Source organism: Oncorhynchus keta, chromosome 36, assembly GCF_023373465.1.
Source record: "Oncorhynchus keta strain PuntledgeMale-10-30-2019 chromosome 36, Oket_V2, whole genome shotgun sequence".
NCBI lineage: Eukaryota > Metazoa > Chordata > Actinopteri > Salmoniformes > Salmonidae > Oncorhynchus > Oncorhynchus keta.
This window is the reverse complement of record NC_068456.1, coordinates 26,032,925-26,054,903: the sequence shown is the minus strand read 5'-3', so window position 1 is coordinate 26,054,903 and position 21,979 is coordinate 26,032,925. Positions and strand designations below refer to the sequence as shown.

At 43.2% G+C, this 21,979-nt stretch overlaps 2 protein-coding genes across 2 annotated transcripts in view; one reads left to right on the top strand and one right to left on the bottom strand.

Moving 5' to 3' along the window:
* LOC118369849 (1-phosphatidylinositol 4,5-bisphosphate phosphodiesterase epsilon-1-like) overlaps positions 1–9,419 on the top strand; it is a 40,932-nt gene extending 31,513 nt beyond the window's left edge. The window contains exons 19-32 of the mRNA XM_035754591.2: positions 95–224; positions 370–411; positions 775–899; positions 1,056–1,179; positions 1,333–1,473; positions 1,758–2,057; positions 2,622–2,785; positions 2,979–3,240; positions 4,581–4,699; positions 5,533–5,661; positions 5,794–6,039; positions 6,386–6,544; positions 6,682–6,906; positions 7,295–9,419. Coding sequence (XP_035610484.1) covers positions 95–224; positions 370–411; positions 775–899; positions 1,056–1,179; positions 1,333–1,473; positions 1,758–2,057; positions 2,622–2,785; positions 2,979–3,240; positions 4,581–4,699; positions 5,533–5,661; positions 5,794–6,039; positions 6,386–6,544; positions 6,682–6,906; positions 7,295–7,489 — 2,361 coding nt within the window. The 3' untranslated portion in view covers positions 7,490–9,419. The remainder of the gene's footprint in view (positions 1–94; positions 225–369; positions 412–774; positions 900–1,055; positions 1,180–1,332; positions 1,474–1,757; positions 2,058–2,621; positions 2,786–2,978; positions 3,241–4,580; positions 4,700–5,532; positions 5,662–5,793; positions 6,040–6,385; positions 6,545–6,681; positions 6,907–7,294) is intronic.
* A 94-nt stretch (positions 9,420–9,513) lies between these two features.
* Positions 9,514–20,813, bottom strand: hif1an (hypoxia inducible factor 1 subunit alpha inhibitor). The gene is made up of 8 exons (XM_035754590.2): positions 20,363–20,813; positions 17,626–17,876; positions 16,422–16,570; positions 14,461–14,606; positions 14,144–14,250; positions 13,839–13,902; positions 13,440–13,550; positions 9,514–12,278 (listed from the first exon to the last, which is right to left on the bottom strand). Exons 1-8 carry the CDS (start codon positions 20,549–20,551, stop codon positions 12,222–12,224), a joined length of 1,074 nt encoding a protein of 357 aa, XP_035610483.1. The 5' UTR covers positions 20,552–20,813; the 3' UTR covers positions 9,514–12,221.
* Positions 20,814–21,979: the final 1,166 nt, after the last annotated feature.

The window sequence follows — 21,979 nt, the reverse complement described above, 5'->3', positions numbered from 1 at the left end:
TTTATATAATGTGCTATATGTACCTAAAATGATGGCACAGGGAGACATAATTAGAAGGAACTAAGATTGTCCTAAATGACTCTTCCTGATACAGGCTCACCAGTTGGCCCAGATGCATTCTCAGGCCAGTAGTGTGATGCCTCCTCCCTTCCCAACCATTGAGGATCAGGAGGAAGAAGAGGATGAGGATGAATACGACTATGAGTATGAATCCCTATCTGATGGTATGGTCACAACACCAAGAGCATCCCCGTGTATGCCAGTTTATAGTTGAGACGTTTCTGTGGTAACAACCTCAAACAGCAATAATGTTGATTATCCCAATTCTTCTACTTATCCTGTGACCCCCTACTCTCTCTTCCTCTGTAGCTGACGCCCTGGCTTTATCTACTGCTTCTTCTCTCCCAGAAGGTAATAAAAATAATCAAATTAATCACTTAAGATTTGCCAATTCCACAGCATGCTTGTTGTCCTATTGCTGAATAGATTTGTGCTCTGTTTGTGCAGAGCTCTAGTACACTGGCTGTGTGACTGTGTGTTGTGACTTTTCCAAAGCTTCTTATCTACTAAATTAGTACCCACCGATACTCAATTGGATTACCAAGTGGGTCAAAAACAACAAGAGATTGCTTGAAAGCCAATAGATTTTGGCAACATGTTTTAATGTTACTTAGATCACTGAAAACCTCAAATTAGATTACACTGCAGGAATGTGTGTTTTTGTTTATACTGCAATAATAATGTCTTTGGCTGGGAATGTCTACATTGATACAGATAATATCTTGGAGGATAGGCCTGAGGGAAAGTCTCTTTCAGGGGAGAAGTTACAGACCAAACACAGTGACGAAGTCCCCAAGAAGATGAAGAAATGCAAGAGAGCTACTCACAACAAAGCAGAAGTGAGTTTGTCCTCCATTCAGGATCCAGCAGACGTAGAAATACAAAAGTATTTATCTTGTTGGAATTTTTCTTAATTAACCAGTTTCTCCCTGATTAATAACATCATGAGACAAGAGTTTTGTCTCTTTTGTATTTTTACACACTCTCTCACCCAGACACATGTATTTGGCAAGGAGCTGGAGGAAGAGTTCAAGCTGCCTCGAAGCAAGAAGGAAGGACGCCAGATAGCCCAGGAGCTCTCAGATCTGGTGATCTACTGCCAAGCTGTCAAATTCCCAGGTCTTTCCTTACACTACATCATCTTCTATAAAGAAACTATACAATGCCTTGTAAATGGCCTTGTGTTCCAGTCTCACATTCACAAGAGCAGGTTAACGTTATATTCCTGACTTGTGAGATCTCCTTGTGAAGGTATAAGTCTGTGTGTCCCAGGTCTATCCACTTCCAGGGAGAGAAAAGAGAGACAGGAAGTTGTTTCTCCTAAAGGAAATGGAAGGAGGTACATCTTTGGGAAAGATCCAGAGAAAGGTGTTCCAGGGGACCCATCGACAGTGATGCACACCCCAGGGAGAGGTAGACTATCCTTCTCTGCCCCATGCTTAGCTATCAAAACGTAGTTCTAACTCAATGGTTAAGGGTCTGCTACTTCTTCCTAGACAGGCTGGACATCTTTTGGATATATTTGAAAGTTGATGAGTTAAACCCTTTGCGTTCAGTGTGTCACGCACGCACGCACGCACGCACGCACACACACACACACACACACACACACACACACACACACACACACACACACACACACACACACACACACACACACACACTCCACTCATAACCCTTTCCCCTTAAATCTGAAGGAGCAGCATCAGAGGGCCCCCGTTCCAACTGGGAAGAACCACCCACCTCCCCTCTGTACACCTGTAATGCCTCCCTCAGCTCCCTCATCCACACCCCAAAGTGCTACCATGTCTCCTCAGTCAATGAGAACGCCGCCAAACGCCTGTGTCGCCGCTACGCCCAGAAGCTGATCCAACACACCAGCGCCCAGCTCCTACGGACCTACCCAGCAGCCACACGTATCGACTCCACCAACCCTAGTCCCCTACTCTTCTGGCTGCATGGAATACAGCTGGTCGCTCTCAACTACCAGACCGATGGTGAGCTAGACGCTAAGAGTCGTCAACTAAGTCAAGTTTGCTTCATTATGCCAAATGTGGGAGAAAGTGGGAAATTCATTTGGCTAGCTTCATATGAGGAACTGATATTTGGCCTATTGCCAGAACGAGTTGGGCCTGTCTGCATTCAGTCAAAAGTACAAAGGGACAAGGAGTTTGGCGAATTCAATATTTCAGAAGTTGATTCAGAGAAGTCATTTGAAATTGGAGCACAACATGCTTCTTGAAAATGACATTGTCTGTCTGAAAGTCTAGTTGTTGGCGCACAAACCTATTTTTGAGTCTCTCCAATAGTTTACATATTTATCTCTCTCTCTCTCTCTCTCTCTCTCTCTCTCTCTCTCTCTCTCTCTCTCTCTCTCTCTCTCTCTCTCTCTCTCTCTCTCTCTCTCTCTCTCTCTCTCTCTCTCTCTCTCTCTCTCTCTCTCTCTCTCTCTCTCTCTCTCTCTCTCTCTCTCTCTCTCTCTCTCTCTCTCTCTCTCTCTCTCTCTCTCTCTCTCTCTCTCTCTCTCTCTCTCTCTCTCTCTCTCTCTCTCTCTCTGACAGACCTTCCCTTGCAACTGAACGCCGCCATGTTTGAGCCTAACAGGGGTTGTGGGTACGTCCTGAAGCCCCCGGTCCTGTGGGACCCCAGCTGCCCACTCTACGGACACTTCTGCCCCTTGGACAGAGACCCAAGGGAGATGAGCCCCGTCCTGTTGTTTCTCACTGTGAGTACATAGCAGAGGTAATGGATTGAATGTATACATGTGTACAACAAGTAGCTAGTGATCCTCAAAGGCAGCAGTGTCAACCGGTTTCCTTTTTCGGTCAGTTCATCTGGTGCAACACATTCTTTCTTGATGTCTTTCTCTATCTGTGTCTCTCGCTTATCCCCCCCTTCTCTCTTTCCATTCCTTCCAGATTATCTCTGGTCAGAATCTATGCCCAGGGACTACAGCAGGCAGTCCATGCATCGAGGTAGACATCCTGGGGATGCAGGCTGATGGGTGTCACTTCCGCACCAAACCCGTTCACCGTAACGCCCTGAACCCCATATGGAACCAGAGCTTCCACCTCCCCCTGCTCATGGCCGACCTGGCCTTTCTACGTTTTACCGTGGTGGAACACAACAGCTCCCAGACCACCGCTCAGAGAATCATATCACTCAGAGCACTCAGGACAGGTAGGCACACACGCACGCTACATCATTTAATCTGTGACTTATCTTCCACACACTGGCACACACACAAAGAGTGTGTTTTTATTAGAAGACCCAAACCTGGTACAGCTATAGTCATTTCAGATGAAAAGAGACTCATTGTCACATGAGACATTTCAAACATGAACACCTGGTGTGAGTGGGGATAAATTATTTCCTAACATTAAAGCTAGAATTCTTATTTCCTACATACATTTTTGGACTTATAAATAATAATAAATACCCATTGATTCTTGAAGATTATAATAATAAAAATAATAATATACCTTATAAATTCCTCATGAGCTTAGTTCAACTGTCGTATCCCATTAGAACCAAAAATATAAGCTTGTTTTAACTCCAATGTTTGTAAACAATGTAAATGCAAAGACTGTATAGCCTCAAAACATGGTTAAAACTATAATGTTGATTTCATGGATGGTCTGTCCTTGCATCCATATGTTTGTCTATGAATTTGAGAGTGGTTATATTTTCTCCAGGCCCTGCCCTCAGCTTTTCACCAAAACAGAAGTGGGGTGAATGCTTTGTTTTAGTTTTAATTAAGGACTATAACTTTAACACTTCTGCTATGCCTCTGAATGAGCACCAAATAGAGCATGGCTCCTACAATGCAAGGGTTGTGGGTTCGATTCCCACGGGGGACCAGTACAAATGAAAATGTATGCGCTCACTACTGTAAACTGGGTCTGCTAAATGAATAAAATGCACACAGAATGGGCATACTGTACACCAAGGGAATGGCCATGTGCAAACAAATAGGATACATGCAAATGACCTGTACCTATTTGTCTTCACATGCCCATTCAAGGCTTTTACACCTGGATCTAGGCATGCTGCATTTGAAGGCATTCAGTAGTTGTAGAACTATGGCTGCATATCATTTTAATCCATATTTCATACAATAATACATTTTATTTTTAAAGCTACATGCTTCAGCACTCGGCGGTCCCGTTCTGTGAGCTTGTGTGGCCTACCACTTTGTGGCTGAGCCGTTGTTGTTCCTAGACGTTTCCACTTCACAATAACAGCACTTACAGTTGACCGGGGCAGCTCTAGCAGTGCAGAAATTTGACGAACTGACTTGTTGGAGATAAACACAACTTTTTTCAATTTGATTAGCTAATTGAATTCACACAAAATGGGTCAAATTCTATGCCCACATGAAGTTCAGTTTAAAAGAGACAGCATGGGGAAAATAACTATAAGAAAGGCAGAAAAAGTTGCAATGCTGTCAAATGAGAGCATTATTTTCCCAATACTAACAGTGGCAATCATTTCAAAACTGTGTGGGGTGTGTGTGGCAGGATACAGACACTTGCAGCTGAGGAATCAGCACAACGAGGTCCTGCCAGTCTCCAGTCTGTTCATCTACAGCCGTACATCTGAAGACAGCGGAACAGCAGGTTCACGGCCTGCATCATGGGTGAGTCTGTAGTCTATAGTGTATAGTGGGTGAGTCTGTAGTCTATAGTGGGTGAGTCTGTAGTCTATAGTGTATAGTGGGTGAGTCTGTAGTCTATAGTGTATAGTGGGTGAGTCTGTGGTCTATAGTGTATAGTGGGTGAGTCTGTAGTCTATAGTGTATAGTGGGTGAGTCTATAGTGTATAGTGGGTGAGTCTGTAGTCTATAGTGTATCTGTAGTCTATAGGGTGAGTCTGTTGTCTATAGTGTATAGTGGGTGAGTCTGTAGTCTATAGTGTATAGTGGGTGAGTCTGTAGTGTATAGTGGGTGAGTCTGTAGTCTATAGTGTATGTGAGTCTATAGTGTATAGTGGGTGAGTCTGTAGTCTATAGTGTATAGTGGGTGAGTCTGTAGTCTATAGTGTATAGTGGGTGAGTCTGTAGTCTATAGTGTATAGTGGGTGAGTCTGTAGTCTATAGTGTATAGTGGGTGAGTCTGTAGTCTATAGTGTATAGTGGGTGAGTCTGTAGTCTATAGTGTATAGTGGGTGAGTCTGTAGTCTATAGTGTATAGTGGGTGAGTCTGTAGTCTATAGTGTATAGTGGGTGAGTCTGTAGTCTATAGTGGGTGAGTCTGTAGTCTATAGTGTATAGTGGGTGAGTCTGTAGTCTATAGTGTATAGTGGGTGAGTCTGTAGTCTATAGTGTATAGTGGGTGAGTGTATAGTGCGGTGTTTTCTCCTACTTCTGTCCTTGAGTGCTACAGAGTGTGCAGGATTTTGATTCAGCCGTGCATTAACCACTAAACTCACGCTGTCTGTGTGTCTGTGTGTCTGTGTGTCTGTGTCTCCCAGCTCTTCAGCACAGAGGAGCGTAGGGCTGCTGTGCAGTACAGAGTCACCGTCCATGGAGTCCCTGGGCCTGAGCCTTTTACGGTGGTGGGTGTGAGTGAGAGGACCACTGCCAGAGAGCTCCTACACAATGTAAGCATGTCATCTTTCAATTCACCATGTACTGTACCTCAGCATTCTACACATTTGGTGGGGGGTCAACAGTGAAATTGCAGCAATATAATGCTTAATCTCTATTGTTCTCTCTCTATATCTGCCTCCCAGATCCTTCCATCGCTCTCCTCCTCTACTCTAGTCTCCCTCCCTTCTTACTTCCTGATGGAAGAGAGGGTGGCATTGCCCCGTCAGAGGGGGGAGGCTCAGGGTGAGGTTCGGGGTGAGAGGGAGGAGGTTCGGAGGCCTCTCTTGCAGAGGACGATCAGGCCTGAGGAAGAGATACTCAGGGTTGTTGAGAGCTGGAACCCTGCCGAAGGCTACCTGGGCAGAGTATGCCTCAAAACGAGAGAAAAGGTCTGGTTGTATTTCAACCTTCTCAAAATCCCTTTTCCGTTCTCTTATGACCAAATGTATGACTTCCAATTGGTAAAGTCATTGCACAGTTTTAGATTTTGTTGCTTCAGAGCCTAGAATTCAAATGATATTGGACATTTCTTTCTTTGATCTACTCAAACTGTTCAGCTTGTTCAACTCCAAAAACGGCTCTGGCGGCGTTGCACTGCAACTGATCCTGTTCCTTTCAATGTATGTGTGGGATGCGCCGATTATGCCATTCTTCGCAGATATGAATGAACTGTTGTTGATGTCTCTAAAAAAGACTCAACCTTAACCATACCTTTAATATTCACCTTTGTTTCAGCTTGTGAATGATGAGAAGCCAGTTATAGAAGAGATGGAGGTCAGCTGTGGACTGGAAGACGATTCCTTTCTGGTGGAAGTACATGGAGTATCTCCTGACCAATCACCAGTGACCCTCAGAGCTCCCAGACACATCACAGGCAATGATCTCATCCGACAGGTAAGCATATGGGAGTCAGTCACGGGAGTGGTTACATTTCCTTAACCCCATTACTTACCGAACAAACAAAGTTGCAGGGGCAGGCTGTTATAATTACAGATCGTTTACCGTGTAACTGATCTCCATTTCACTTGCAGACACTGAGAAAAGCCGGACAGTCCAGCCTCCTGCTGTCAGCGGGCAACGCCAGTGACTACATTCTGATAGAGGAGGTAGTCAAGGAGCCCCTGGGGCGCATGTTCCCTGCCAGACCCACCCAGAGGATCCTCCTGGACCAGGAATGTGTATTCCAGGCCCAGGGGAGGTGGAGGGGACAGGGGAAGTTCATCCTCAGACTCAGGGAGCAGGCTCAGGGAAAAGAGGTGAGGATATAGTGTGTGTGTGTGTGTGTGTGTGTGTGTGTGTGTGTGTGTGTGTGTGTGTGTGTGTGTGTGTGTGTGTGTGTGTGTGTGTGTGTGTGTGTGTGTGTGTGTGTGTGTGTGTGTGTGTGTGTGTGTGTGATACATCTAGTGTTGTTGATAGCCAAATGTATGAGATTTCCTGCATGGGCCACATTTATTGAATTTGTCAGTAAGTGTAAATATGTTTAGCTAAAAATGTTTGCTGTGTTTAAGATGGCAAGACCAACCCAATCAAAAACAGTTTGCAAATGTCTCAAAATCTTAACAAATCCCTCTATTTTGTAATGACCAAAATTAGGGTTATTTCTCTGGAGTAGCTGGCCATAATTGACAGCTTCAATGTTCTCAGACAGCTCAGCATGAAGACTGTGTCAGACCTGTTCGCGAGGATCGGCGGAAAGGAATATCGTTGGCGAGCGAGTTGAAACGACTGACAGGCCGGAGCCGGGCCATATGGATCGGGACTCACGCCTGCTCTGAGGTGGTGCACAGCAATGATGAGAGGGCCGTGTGCTGTCTGCATCTGAGTGAGACCAGAGAGTGACGTTACACACAGTGTATTCATAGTGAATTATAGGATCTCTATGTCCAACTCATAGAGATAAATAAGTGCCCAAAAGCCTGTCTTAGCATCGGCAGCGCCATTGAGGACTTTCACAATTCTTAAGTAGTCAACTGGGTGGAACTTCCTATGGGTTAAGGAAGGATCACACAATTCCATCCAGGTCATCAGGATGGACCAGCCAATGAATTATACAAACATTCCATAACTGCAGGTGGCAGCATATTGCCAACCTTGGCTTTATACCTATCCAGACAACACACTTCAGGTGGCAGTATGCACCCCTTTCAGTTTGTTTACCAACTCATAAAGTTGTAGAAGAAGAAAATTGACTACTTCAAAATGGAGATGGCGCTGGCTATGGTCTCATAGATGCCATAATGGGACAGATGCAGTGTTGCGTCCTCTACCTAACTCTATGGTCCAACACTCCCTTGAGTTTCTCTAACTAACTCCATGGTACAACCAAATCCAAATCTACCGCATAACTTACAGCTAAACAACCTCCCTAGCATCATCATTTGGGGCAGAGAACCAATTTGGAATCTGGGAACCAGACTGAAGTGTAAAAAGTAATATTTTATGTTCTCTGCTATCGATTGTCCAATTGATAGTATTATTGTATGCTTATAATATGTTTGTGTGTTTATCTCCCTTCACACACTCTAACTAAAGATATCCAAGATGGGCTGACACTGGGAAGATGTGGAATTGGAGCCGTGCAACTCCTAGGTGTCTGATGTGATTTGGACCAGGCAATACACCTAATCTACATCTACCTAGAGCTGGAAATGGCACCTTATCGGCATGTGCATTTATTGAAGCCTTGCATTAGTTCCCCAGGCAAATGCATAACGAAAATGGGGAGAATCTCAATTGGATTTCCTTGCCTCCTTTTCGAAATAAATGCACTTATCAGGCAAATTACATTTACAGAGGTGGAAACACGTAGTCTGTTAAAAACAGTAAGATAAATACGCATGTAGCTAGAGTCCATTCCATTCTCCTTTTTTCTGTCCTTGTGGCACGCAGAAGACCCAGGTTCGAATCCAGTCGGAGATGAAAGAGGAACACACTGACTGTAGGACAGACCAGCAGATGGTGATATTGTGCTTTCCGATGGATACATAAGACATCAATCTGGCAAGTTTGAAGTGGCTGGAGGAAATGTGAAGAATCTCAATTCGATTTTCTTGCGTCCTCTCCTCGCCTCCTTTGAGTCGAGGAGATGAAAACAGGAAATAAATGTGCTCGTCATCAGGCAAATTATGTTTAGAGGTGGAATCCCAAAATACATGTTTAAAGTGGTTTACAAATTCTAGTTATGCTAGACATTTTATAGATAAAAGGATAAATAAGTAGAGTATAATTTTTAAATGTGTACATGCTTTTCCCCTCTGAGAAAATAATAGTTGTTTCAAAGGAGGTGTGGCTGATTTCAAAACACTTCTGCGGTAGGATACACCCGAGCAAAACACTTCTGCGGTAGGATACACCCGAGCAAAACACTTCTGCGGTAGGATACACCCGAGCAAAACACTTCTGCGGTAGGATACACCTGAGCAAAACACTTCTGCGGTAGGATACATCTGAGCATCCTTTCCCGACGGTGGCAGTCGAGGAGAGGAGCCAAACTCCTTCGTTGACCTATTAACAAATTAACACGCTCCTACATATGCCAAACACTTACTGGATTCCAGGTCACGGAGGAGAGGAAGGACTTTCCCAATTGATAATCTCCCATGGTCAGACTCAAATAATCAAGACAGACAATTTCACCTATCATCCCTCAAAACTAATTTCTACATTAACTCCAAACATGTTTTAATTTTTTTCTCTATTTTACATTACTGCTGGTGTACAATACTGCGATATTACTGTCATATTAGTATATTAAACATTCCCAGTGCTATAGCTGTATCCTTTGGTCTATTTCCTCACAATGAATCTCTACAATGACAGACTTGAATTTGACACCAAACCGCTGTGATGACTAATACAAGAACTTGATCAAAAAGTTTAAGATTTTATTACAAAGCCACTAGCACAACAATAGAACTCCTTGTTCAGCAGTCATTTTGAAATCAGTGCAAATTACATAGAGCAGACAAACTCAAATCATACAAGTGCAGGAACCCAGAAAACTGTTTTGTATTTGTAAAATTTTAAAAAACACAGCAAAGAGTTTATTTAACCATGTTCAGGTTTTGCATTTAAAGCTACATAATGCAAAAATTAAATAAAAATATAATTGTTCTGGCTGTTTCTTGAGCCATGTCATAACCAAGCTAGGCACACAGGTAGGAGAAACAAATACACAGAAGAGAGCAATTTAACCTCAGACTTAACTATCAAATAATAATTAATCGAAGAACTAGTCTATTCATCAACAATATTGATATACTATCAACAATCAAGCATACACTCCCTTGACATTAACATTCTTAGAATATTAGCCTAAATATAAACAATATGATATGAACATTCCACTTGATGGACTTTAACATTCTTAGAATATTAGCCTAAATATAAACAATAAGATATGAACATTCCGGTTGATGGATTCCATATTTGTTTTTGGAAAGCCAGAGGAGTACAGTACATGCTGTTGGAAAAATGCTAATGATTATAATACACATGGCTAGAACATAGAAACTCCCCTAGAAATATTTTGTCAGTCACTGAAGGTGTAGGAATTGAACATGCAGCATTAGTATATTAGCCTAGTAGTTAAATCAGACGGAATGCTGTGTTCATCATTCACACAGCCGTGGTCAGTCTGGTTTAACTAGGCTATTAGTTTTAATAACAAATTAATATGATGCAGCTTAAAATTAAGTCAAACCAATGTCACACCAGGGCCTCCGTACATACAACTTTCTGAACATCGTTTACATTAAGAAAGTAAACTAAAATTCCAACTCCACATTTTCCTCACAGAAAATCATAGAGGAAAATTTAAATTACAGTTGTTGTCTTCCTGAATTGACCAAATTGAAATGAGCCACAACCCTGTAAGGACACACCTGGTTTGGCACACAGCACTAGGACAGACAATATGTGCTTTAAATAAGTCCTGTGCTCTAAACTGCACCTGTTGAAGTGAAGTCTTCACTAGAAACACTTGACAATGGCACAATAACAACCGGAATTCAACTGAACTCTACACACACTTTGACATCCTTCCGAAAAGAATTGAGAAAAAACAGCAACAGTAGGGGAAGAGTGAGATTAGAGAGGCACACACGCATGAAAACCATCCACTAGGTACATTCTTGATACAAGTACTAAGAAATACTGTTGTAATAACTACAAGTAGAATATATTTGAAATGATATTGAATTTAAATGAATATAGGGTTAGCGTATTGTGTGACTGTTACCGGAGCAAAACATGACTGTTTTTTAGGACAGCATTTCCCAAACTCAGGCATTTACATTACATTTACATTTAAGTCATTTAGCAGACGCTCTTATCCAGAGCGACTTACAAATTGGTGCATTCACCTGGGTGAACGTTTAGTTTTTTGTCCTAGCACAACACAGCTGATTCAAATAACCAACTCTTCCTCAAGCTTTGATTATTTGAATCAGCTGTGTAGAGCTAGGGCAAAAACCACAACCTGTACCCAGGGGGGCCCCAGGACTGAGTTTGGGAAACTTGTTTTAGGATGCATTTGAGTAGGAAAACTGGTGAGATATCTTCAATCATTCCACTGGAAGCATGTAATATATTCTTATTTTACTGTCCAGCTGCAATTGAAATGAGTTGAAATACTTTTAAGCCCATCCTCATTAACTTAACTGTACCATGTATCATAACAGATTTACAACAACAACAAAATAACACACCAACAGAAACTCAGTTATGCCTGAATGTAGACAAAAACTCACCATCAAAGAAAAAGTATGTCGGCTATAACACACAAACGTTCAGCAATTATACAGAAACAAACATCAGCTTCCTGACCTAGTCAACAGAACAAGAATATGACTCATCTCTTTCGGGGTGTAAATGTGTCGCAAATTCATTGAGAAGTTTGTCACAAAATAAGTAGGCCTACTTTAGTTACTACACAGCTATTCCCTATTTCATATTCAAGCTGCAGGTGTGTTGCTATGGTTACAAACTGTAATGACAGGGGAACGGTTAAATAGACGAAGGGAGTATCTTGTTGGTTATGACTAACAACCACCCAACACACACACCTGTTCAGTGTTCAAGGTAGAAATTGCCCCCAACTACAGATCTAGGATCAGATTTTCCCAATCCAATTGGGTGTGATGATAAAATGTCCAATATCTGACCCTGCATCAATGGTTAATTATGGGCAACTTTCACTTTGAGGGTGTTTGGGGGTTTATTCTTTGACATCTACAGCAGTTGCCTATCACTCCACTCCCTCTAAAATACCACAACTCTACATTGTGTAGTTTACACAGTTCATCCCTCTCTGACAGCACACTGCATGTGGGTCTCCATGGCTGGTCCGTTGTCCACTATTGTCTTCCCACTGGTAGCTGAAGTTGTGATGATTATGGCTCCCAGACAATCAAAACAGTCAAAATGGCTGATTGGCCAAGTCACTGCTAGCTTAACAGTCCGAATGCACCAACACGTGTCTGCACACACATGGTCACCTACAAACACACAATCAGGCCTGGGCACACTCACTCACACCAATACACACACAGACAGTTCTGAGGCAGTAGCTCTAGCTGAATCCCTGGTCATATCGGCCTTTAATCATCATGTTCAATAAAGGGCCAACCTACAGAACAGAAAGCACATTGATGCATTAAAATACAATCACACTAAAACAAGTCCATTGTTGAAAACCCTATTAGGGTCTACTACTAGGTGAGATACTATAGCTATAGCTTTGTTTCACTGAGTGTCTTGTCCTCTAGTCTTTGTGCTGTACCACACATCCCCCTTCTTCCATTCACTCTGTGCTAAATCAGGTAGACCATAAATATTCACAGTAATTGGGTTGCTATCAGGGTCAGCGTTCCCGGAGCCGTAAGGATTCCGGGCATGGCAAGCTTTCTGCACTATTCCTACAGGACCAACTAAATACGGAGCCGCCAAATGGAATGTCAATCATCTGATGTCATGTTCTAGTTATGGAACCAGCCAGAATCTTCTTCTCAATGGAATCTCATTGGGATCTCAGAGCTGTGAAATGTCATTTGATGTTCTAGAAAAAATGTGATTTAATCATGTTCTAGTTCTGGAACTAGTGAGTCTATGGGATCTTTGGCAGCCTGGTACAGATATATGTTTGTTCTTGGGTTTAGCCAACTCTGACTATGTCTGTCATGCCCAGATATGACACTATGTCTGTCATGCCCAGATATGACACTATGTCTGTCATGCCCAGATATGACACTATGTCTGTCATGCCCAGATATGACACTATGTCTGTCATGCCCAGATATGACACTATGTCTGTCATGCCCAGATATGACACTATGTCTGTCATGCCCAGATATGACACTATGTCTGTCATGCCCAGATATGACACTATGTCTGTCATGCCCAGATATGACACTATGTCTGTCATGCCCAGATATGACACTATGTCTGTCATGCCCAGATATGACACTATGTCTGTCATGCCCAGATATGACACTGTCTGTCATGACAGATATGACACTATGTCTGTCATGCCCAGATATGACATTTTGTCTGTCATGACAGATATGCCTAAAATAGCCAGTGCATACAAAAATACCAGGCTTTCTACAATGGGTTGGTCAGAACAAGCATTGTGATGGGTGGGCTTCGCCTCGTACCTACGACCGCAGCACAGCCGTGCTAAAAAAGTCCAAACCCACGGCCTCTCATGTACAATTGCTTTAACATACCAGACTAGATCTCCCATAAATAAATCCCATCAGAATATTCCTCATCTGTCCAGTTTCAGTACCTCTTGTGGGTCTCCCAGTGCCTCCCCCAGCATCTTCTCTATGTTTCTCATGATGGCCACCTTCTGATGAGCTCTCAGTGGGTACTCGATCCTCTTGGGCGTGGGCGCACCCTGGGGGAATAACAGATCATTTAGTGAGGACAGAAATATAACATGTCCTCTAATACTACTTCTATGAGTAAGGGATGTATCAAGGTGATCCATGCTAATTAAAAATGATAAAGAGAGCACAGTGAGAAATTTATCTTTCAATGCAAAGATATTCAATTCATTTCACCAATATTTTGACCATAATGGTGCCTTCTTTAAGGTGCCACAACATTAGTTGACATGAATGTAGTAAAGATGATACTGATATGGTGATATATTTTGGCATATATCAGTGAGCACATACAGTACCTTGTACCAGAAGTTGACAGTGATGGTCACTCCACCACTCAACAGGGACTCAATGTGGTGCCACCTGAATTAGCCATGAAATGAAAACAGAGCAGACTTATCAGATCATGTACAATGTCACCAACAGGTTCCACAATGCCACAGTGTTGACATTTCAGCGACAGAATCCTCAGTCAGAAAACAGCATCAAAATCAGTCTATTTTCAGACTCGGTACAGAACGACTCTTACCAATACACACTGTACTGTACATGGGATCCCACCACACACATAATACTAGGTAGAAAAGTGTAAAACAGCTCCTACCAGTACATGGGGATGTAGAGAACATCTCCCGGGCCCACCACAGTCTCATAGCCCGACACATTCTTGAAGTTGGGAAACCTCTCATAGTCAGGGTTCTCAAAGTCAACCTACAAATGGCAAAAGCAAACTTGCTGTTAGTAAGATTAATTCAAAACAAACAGAAACAGTTTGCATATCAAATCAAACACTGGTTTCTAAAGGGACCACAATGGAAATACGTTTTCCTTGATGTGTTATCCTCTATGATTGCAGTGCGTCCACGTCTGGTTGATTGTTTTAAAATGGTCAAATAAATGACATCAGAAAGTAGGTTTTACCTGGCTCTGTCTGTCACAGGGGTGGTGAACAGGGAAGGGATAGAGACACTCAAACTGGTCGGGAGGGAACAGGATGCACCTCTTGTAACCTTTGATTTGTGCAAAGAAGTTCTGCTGCTCGTCGTAATGGGCTGGCGTCACGTTGCCTACAAACATTGAGCAGATCACAGGATTACCTGTCTGTCTCTGGAGGAACAATGCCCTTAAGCTAATTTCAGCTGAAATTAAGGTGAGTGGATTTCTTTCTTAATGCCCTTTCCACAAGGCCTTTGATTGCACATTGAGACAGGGTAGTTCACTCATTCCATCAGCGATATATGGTACCCACATTGTAGATATACTGTATATCATTTCCTTGTCTAATAAGACTAGGGAAATCACCTGCTAGCCATGGTCCCCATGCCTAAAAGCCACAGGGTCCCTTCCTTACCAGGGTTCTCCCCAAAGAATTTAAAAGCGGCACTGATTTTGTACCTTTAAAAAAGCAACTATTTGTTGTAATTTATGGACCTAGACTGCAGAAAAATAAAACATTTCTCTGAGTCCGAAGGGGGGCACCGACCCCTTCCAGGCCTCCCATCCCCAGCAGAACCAACCTTGTTAAAACATCCTGGGGAAAACCCTGCTTAACCTTCATTCCTATAAACCCCTTAGTTCCTTACCCTCCATGCCTATAGGCCAGGGCTAGGTCTCTCACCCTCCATGCCTATAGGCCAGGGCGAGGTCTCTCACCCTCCATGCCTATAGGCCAGGGCTAGGTCTCTCACCCTCCATGCCTATAGGCCAGGGCGAGGTCTCTCACCCTCCATGCCTATAGGCCAGGGCGAGGTCTCTCACCCTCCATGCCTATAGGCCAGGGCGAGGTCTCTCACCCTCCATGCCTATAGGCCAGGGCTTAGTCTCTTACCCTCCATGCCTATTAGGCCAGGGCTAGGTCTCTCACCCTCCATGCCTATAGGCCAGGGCTAGGTCTCTCACCCTCCATGCCTATAGGCCAGGGCTCGGTCTCTCACCCTCCATGCCTATAGGCCAGGGCTCGGTCTCTCACCCTCCATGCCTATAGGCCAGGGCTCGGTCTCTCACCCTCCATGCCTATAGGCCAGGGCTAGGTCTCTCACCCTCCATGTGTAACAGTATAACTTTAGACCGTCCCCATACCCGGGCGCGAACCAGGGACCCTCTGCACACATCAACAACAGTCACCCTCGAAGCATCGTTACCCATCGCTCCACAAAAGCCGCGGCCCTTGCAGAGCAAGGGGAACTACTACTTCAAGGTCTCAGAGCAAGTGACGTCACCGATTGAAACGCTATTTAGCGCGCACAGCTAACTAAGTTTGCCGTTTCACATCCGTTACACATGCCTATAGGCCAGGGCTCACCCTCCATGCCAGGGCTAGGTCTCTTACCCTCCATGCCTATAGGCCAGGGCTAGGTCTCTTACCCTCCATGCCAGGGCTAGGTCTCTTACCCTCCATGCCTATAGGTCAGGGCTAGGTCTCTTAATCTCCATGGCTATAGGCCAGGGCTAGGTCTCACCCTCCATGCCTATAGGCCAGGGCTAGGTCTCACCCTCCATGCCTATAGGCCAGGGCTAGGTCTCACCCTCCATGCCTATAGGCCAGGGCTAGGTCTCACCCTCCATGCCCATAGGCCAGGGCTAGGTCTCACCCTCCATGCCTATAGGCCAGGGCTAGGTCTCACCCTCCATGCCTATAGGCCAGGGCTAGGTCTCACCCTCCATGCCTATAGGCCAGGGCTTGGTCTCTTACCCTCCATGCCAGGGCTAGGTCTCTTACCCTCCATGCCTATAGGTCAGGGCTAGGTCTCACCCTCCATGCCTATAGGCCAGGGCTAGGTCTCACCCTCCATGCCTATAGGCCAGGGCTTGGTCTCTTACCCTCCATGCCAGGGCTAGGTCTCTTACCCTCCATGCCTATAGGTCAGGGCTAGGTCTCTTACCCTCCATGCCTATGAGCAGCAGGTTGGAGGTGAGCTGGCCCCAGTTTCTCTTGCTCTGCTGCTTGGTGATCCAGTTCCAGTTGAAACCCAGGAAGTCAACCACGATCTTCCTGCCCACTGTGTCATTCAGTGTCTGCTGCAGGTACACCCTGGGAGGATGAACAGAATAGAATTAGACCATCTGATGAGACGGAAATGGATATTCTGCTTTGCACATATTTTGGAAGGAGCACAGCCACAGAGGGAGCTGCAGTACAGTGATCCTGGAGCTAGTTGGAGCAGAATGTGGATAGAGACACAAAGGATAAGACAGTCCTGCATGACACTCTGTCATTAACACAGTCCAAAGAAGGGGTAATGCTGTACATGTAGAGTCAACTACTGATAAAAGCAAAAGGGTTGGAACTGTAGTGAATATGCTGCTTTAAGCCCAGTGGTTAACACAAATATACAGAGGAATGAAGAGAAATGCAATTGAATAGGGACAGTTGCAATGCAATTCCAGAGTTTGCACTTATCAGGAGTCAAGTGTACTCAGCAAGTGTACATGCATCCGGAAATGAAAGCTTGTCTTGCCAATATAAAATGTTCAACTCGGCTCAGTAGAAAGCATTCCTTGCCAAACCACAAAGAATGATTTCAATTAGAAAACAGTAATGCCATGCAACAAACGTTGCACAAAACCACCACTATGTGACAGAAAACGTAATTTAACTGATCAAATCTACAGTACGTGGACACAAGCAGCAAGCATTAGTTCTAAGGAAGGGGCTCAGTGTAGTAAGTGATATGTGTGTGCGTGTGTCTCTCTCTCTCCCAGGCCAAGCAACTCAGTCAGGTGAGAGTGGTACAAAATGTTCCCAAGATGCCTTATAAATGCTTAGTCATTCTCGACAGCTAGCTATTTCAGTTCCTGCATTAGATTTAATTTGACTCACTCAACATTTTACTTTGGTCTAAAGAGCAATGCCCGGCACTCCTGCAACGCAAACACCTAGACTGGATAGCATTTAATATGATTCTGTCCATATTATACATGTTTTGTGACTCAAATAAGAGAAGTTGTATATTACCTTCACGCATATTAAGCACTGATAAAATGTCCCTAAGGACCTAACTCTCCTGCAGCAGGTCAGCAGATCAAACAGCAGATCACCCTCCCTCGGATGATGGTTTAATATAGCCATTTACACAAAAACATTACCTCTCATCTCCTCCCTCTTCCTGTGTTTTATGCATTTTCTCCACAAAATCAGAGAATTTCATGTCTATCCGTCGAGACTTGGGTACAAAGTTCTCAAAGTTGGCCATTTTCTTCTCGTCATAGTAGAGGAATTTGTGGTTTTCCGCGATGTACACAGAGAAGTCCCCATTTCCAATGTTCTCCTGCAGGTACGGGATGTCCCACTGGAGAGCCGGATACACTAGATTGGTGTCTGTTAAAACCACAGGTTGCTGGAACCCCCCCCCCCAAAAAAAGGAAGATTTGTTAGATTAGAAAGACGGCATATACTCTGATATTTTTATTCCTTATAATATAGGACAGAAGCAAGCAACAATTTATTAAATTATACAAAAAGTATTAAACTTTTTTAAACATAATTTGTTAACATGTTTTCCTGATAGTGATAGGCCTAACGTTATATGCATTAAATATCATAAACTGGGTGGTTCGAGCCCTGAATGCTGATTGGCTGACAGCCGTGGTATACCAGACCATAAAATATCAATATACATCTATCTAATCAGTTTTCCTTTGAAGTATTGAATAGTTAGGCTATAGTCAGAACAAATTAAATGCATGGGGAATTCATCAATATGTAATAGCTTTTAATACATTACACATATTATCCTTAGGCACGTAGCAAAGAAAGGCACACCTGTCTCTGGCGAATAGGAAGAGCCTGCATTAGCCATGTGTATCAACAACACTGCGGTTCGCTGGCAAGCAGAGCGATTGATGGTCCCATTGGACACAAGTGGCAAGTGCTACGTGACTACTGGAACGTAGGCTGTGTAGCACATGCGCACTGTGCCGCTGCACTGTATTTCATTAGCGAAGCTCGTACAGCAAAGACCGCAAGCAGGGCGGAAGCAAGAGGTATAATATACTGAGTGAATTACGAATAGGATACGGAAGCTCCATTTCAACAGACTATGTTGTTTGACTTTTCACTTGAGTCAATAAGACGCTATTCAACTAATTTCATGTGAACAGCAAATTGTTGGTCTACTCTATTCGGTACTCTACTGTTTACCGCGCGGGTACTCTACTGTTTATCGCGCGGTAAATCTTAATTATACAGCTCATTCACCTAGTCAACATCGATGTGTCTGGTCAAAACTCGATCCCTCCTCGTCTCTTTCCCTCTCCCACCTGAGTTCACTGGGAGTTCACTACAGATCATAATTGTGGAACCACAACCATTCTATGCCCCCAAAAAAAAAAAAATATATATATATATATATTTGAACCACGCAGTCAACTGCTCGTATAAACATAGCTGAATAAAGACCAAGGAATAAAACCTGTGATTTGCATGCAGAAAAAGTTGACTTTGCAGATGGATCCCTCAGCACACAGCAGTTATGCCTAGCTAGCCTCGTGTATGGAAAATATAACTGATATTCACTACAGTTCACTTATGTCAACAGTCTCAGAGTTACACTGTAATAGCCTAGATATCCCATATGCATCCATAGTACCATACCTGCTGCCAGCATGCCACATATTAACAGGCAGCATTGATCTTCCAGGCTGTAGCCTAATCTCTGGCATTGTATAATCATGTTTCAAAGAAAGGCACATCAATGGATGCGAAAGACAGTCATATGAGAAATACTGATTTATTTAGTGGTACGTGCATTTCAGTGTTATAACAGGGTGTGACTGTTGCATTCCTCTGATGGAGGCCAAGTTAGAGAACAACCAGTCAACGTCATATCAGATGTAGTAAATGCAGACTGACTTCTGGAGAGAAGCATTCAAGAGGAGGCATGACATGTTTTCTTATTGAACATAAAGCAAAGGAGGTGGCACGTGTATACTGAGAGGACCATTGCTAACAAGGGGTCCAGATTACCTGGCTACAAATAGTATCAGACAGGAGAAGAAAAAAAATCTGCTTCATCGGCTACCTATAAGAAAATAAGATTCTATGGTAGGCCAGATGTGTGTTACCAGCAAACGAATGATCTCCACTGCAGACTGCCATGCCATGCAGACTTGTCAAGTCCAGTGTTCTTTGGTTTTGGGGACCAAGGGGTTGTAACCTAGGCTACAGCCAAGCTTGTGTTCCAATCCAGTGTCAAAAACACATGTTTCACCTAATAATCAAGCCCTGCCATGCTACATTGGAACTGCACACCCTACGAAGGACCCCAGGACCAGGTTGGAAGAACACTGGACTTGTCCACTATCAACCAGACCAAGTAGGGTCTCTCTTGCATGAGATTTGATTCATGCAGAACAAGCCTGGATAAAACAGGTGAAATTGAAAAAAATAGAACCACTGTCAAAATCGTGTTCGCTGGCTTGCCAGCAGCTGATTCAGTTGAGAGAACATTGGCTATCTTACTAACAACATACAGGATACAAGCAGGTGGTGTGTGCAAGACAAAATACTTGTTGATTAACGTTATTTGACAAAGTAGCAGCTAGCCATATAGCCATCGTTAGCTAGTTATTTTTGTTTCTCACCAAATCCCTCTTACCCTTGACCTGCACATTGATCTGGTACTGTATATTATAGCTCCATTCTTGTATATTTTATTTCTCGTGTTACTATTTTTAATTGTTCGTATTGTTTTTTAACGGCATCGTTGGGAAGGGCTAGCAAGCAAGCATTTCAAATACAATTGGGTTACTTAATTTGAGCTATCTGTCAAACTTGAACAAAAACATGACAGCAAATTAATTGTCATGTCAACTGTCACTTTACCTCGTTGTTTATGAGCATCTCAGCTCTAGGATCCGTGTGAGAGAGTCTGGGTATCGGTCTGGTCTGGAAAGGATACTTTCGAAGTTGAGAGTCGTTCCAGATAGGGCTGTGGACCTCCGGCTCCGAGAATGATGCGGCACCGCCTTCGCTCGCCGTTGGATCATTCTCGACCACTGTTGCCGCTGCCATGCCCGTGTACCGAACCCAAGCCAAGATTGCCCCTCGCTCGCTGTCAAAAGATGTTCTCTTGACTCGAGATAGTGACACCTCTTCTTTAGGACTTATGCTACGTGTTTGCTCACAACATTGCCATGCATAAATTGTCTGTTTCTTTCCCGATGCAATACATTAAACGCCGAGCCGACAAGCTTCCAAAGCTCAGTGTTTGCTAGCACCAGTCAAATGTGTAAATAACCATTGACCACTGAGGTATAATAAGAACGGCAGTGACAGGCAAAAAAACAAACGACGAAAATGTATTTGGAAGGGAAATAACAAGCGAGGTGTAGTATCCAGAATGAGAGTACAGCGACATCTAGTGTACTGAATGACTAACTGCTATAGAGCAACTTCACACACATCCATCAGATGGCGTCAGAGTACTGCTATTTGATTAGAACGAAAACTGTCAGAAAAATAGATTTTCCTCAGGTTTCGGACATCACAGTGTATAAAAACAATTCCAAATTACACTCACTTGATATCTTGAAATGAGAGACACCCATAGAATATAGGATTCTGAGTTGAAATTTGGTGCAAATAACATACATTTTATGTATCTTTGCTCATCTCTCTGTATGTGTGTGTGTGTGTGTGTGTGTGTGTGTGCAGGGTTGGATGGATTACATAAAAAAAAAATGTAATCAGTTACTGATTACAGATTACGTGACAACAAAAGTCCTTATTAACATAATTCATTGGATTACTTGTAATTAAAGGATTACTTTTGGATTACTTCCTTGGTTTGTCAGCATTTCTGCCTCAGTTTATGCTGTACACCAATCAGTTCTCTCTCCAAAGAGAAATTAAATGATACTGTATGTCATCCCAGTGCTTTGGAAGTGAACAGGGTGATGCTATATAATGAAAAATGTCCTTTCGATACAAAGAACCTGATGAAATTTGGGATGATTGAGGTCTCAGTAAATGCGGGTCTAAGTTTTGGTTACAAAATGATTCTGTCGAAAGCAAATTTGGCATCAGATTTCAAATAGATTAGAACAGAATTTCCACTGAAAGGTGACTTCCAAGATGTCTGGCTTACTCAGCACAGCACAGCACAACTATTTTATTATGTTTTAGGCAAACACTTCTAGCACACATCCTGATTAGATTGAGTAATCAAATATGTAGTCAGTTGTTGACGGTAACTTTGCATTCGGAAAGTATTCAGACCCCTTGACTTTTTTTTACATTTTGTTACGTTACAGCCTTATTCTAAAATGGGTTAAAATGCAAATTCTCCTCATCAATCTACACAATAGCACATAATGACAAATAAAAAACATATTTTTAGAATTTTTTGCAAATGTATTCAAAATGAAAAATACATTATTTACATAAGAATTTAGACCCTTTGCTATGAGACTCTAAATTGAGCTCAGGTGCATCCTGCTT

Bases quoted from the DNA above. Each gene is read 5' to 3' on its own strand.
- hif1an (XM_035754590.2), bottom strand. From the start codon at position 20,551: ATGGCAGCGGCAACAGTGGTCGAGAATGATCCAACGGCGAGCGAAGGC. The intron at 14,607-16,421 runs GTAAGAGACCTA...CAATGTTTGTAG, and splicing joins GCTGCTCATAGGCATGGAGG to GCAACGTGACGCCAGCCCAT. The intron at 12,279-13,439 runs GTACTGAAACTG...TCTGTTCTGTAG, and splicing joins CACTGGGAGACCCACAAGAG to GTTGGCCCTTTATTGAACAT.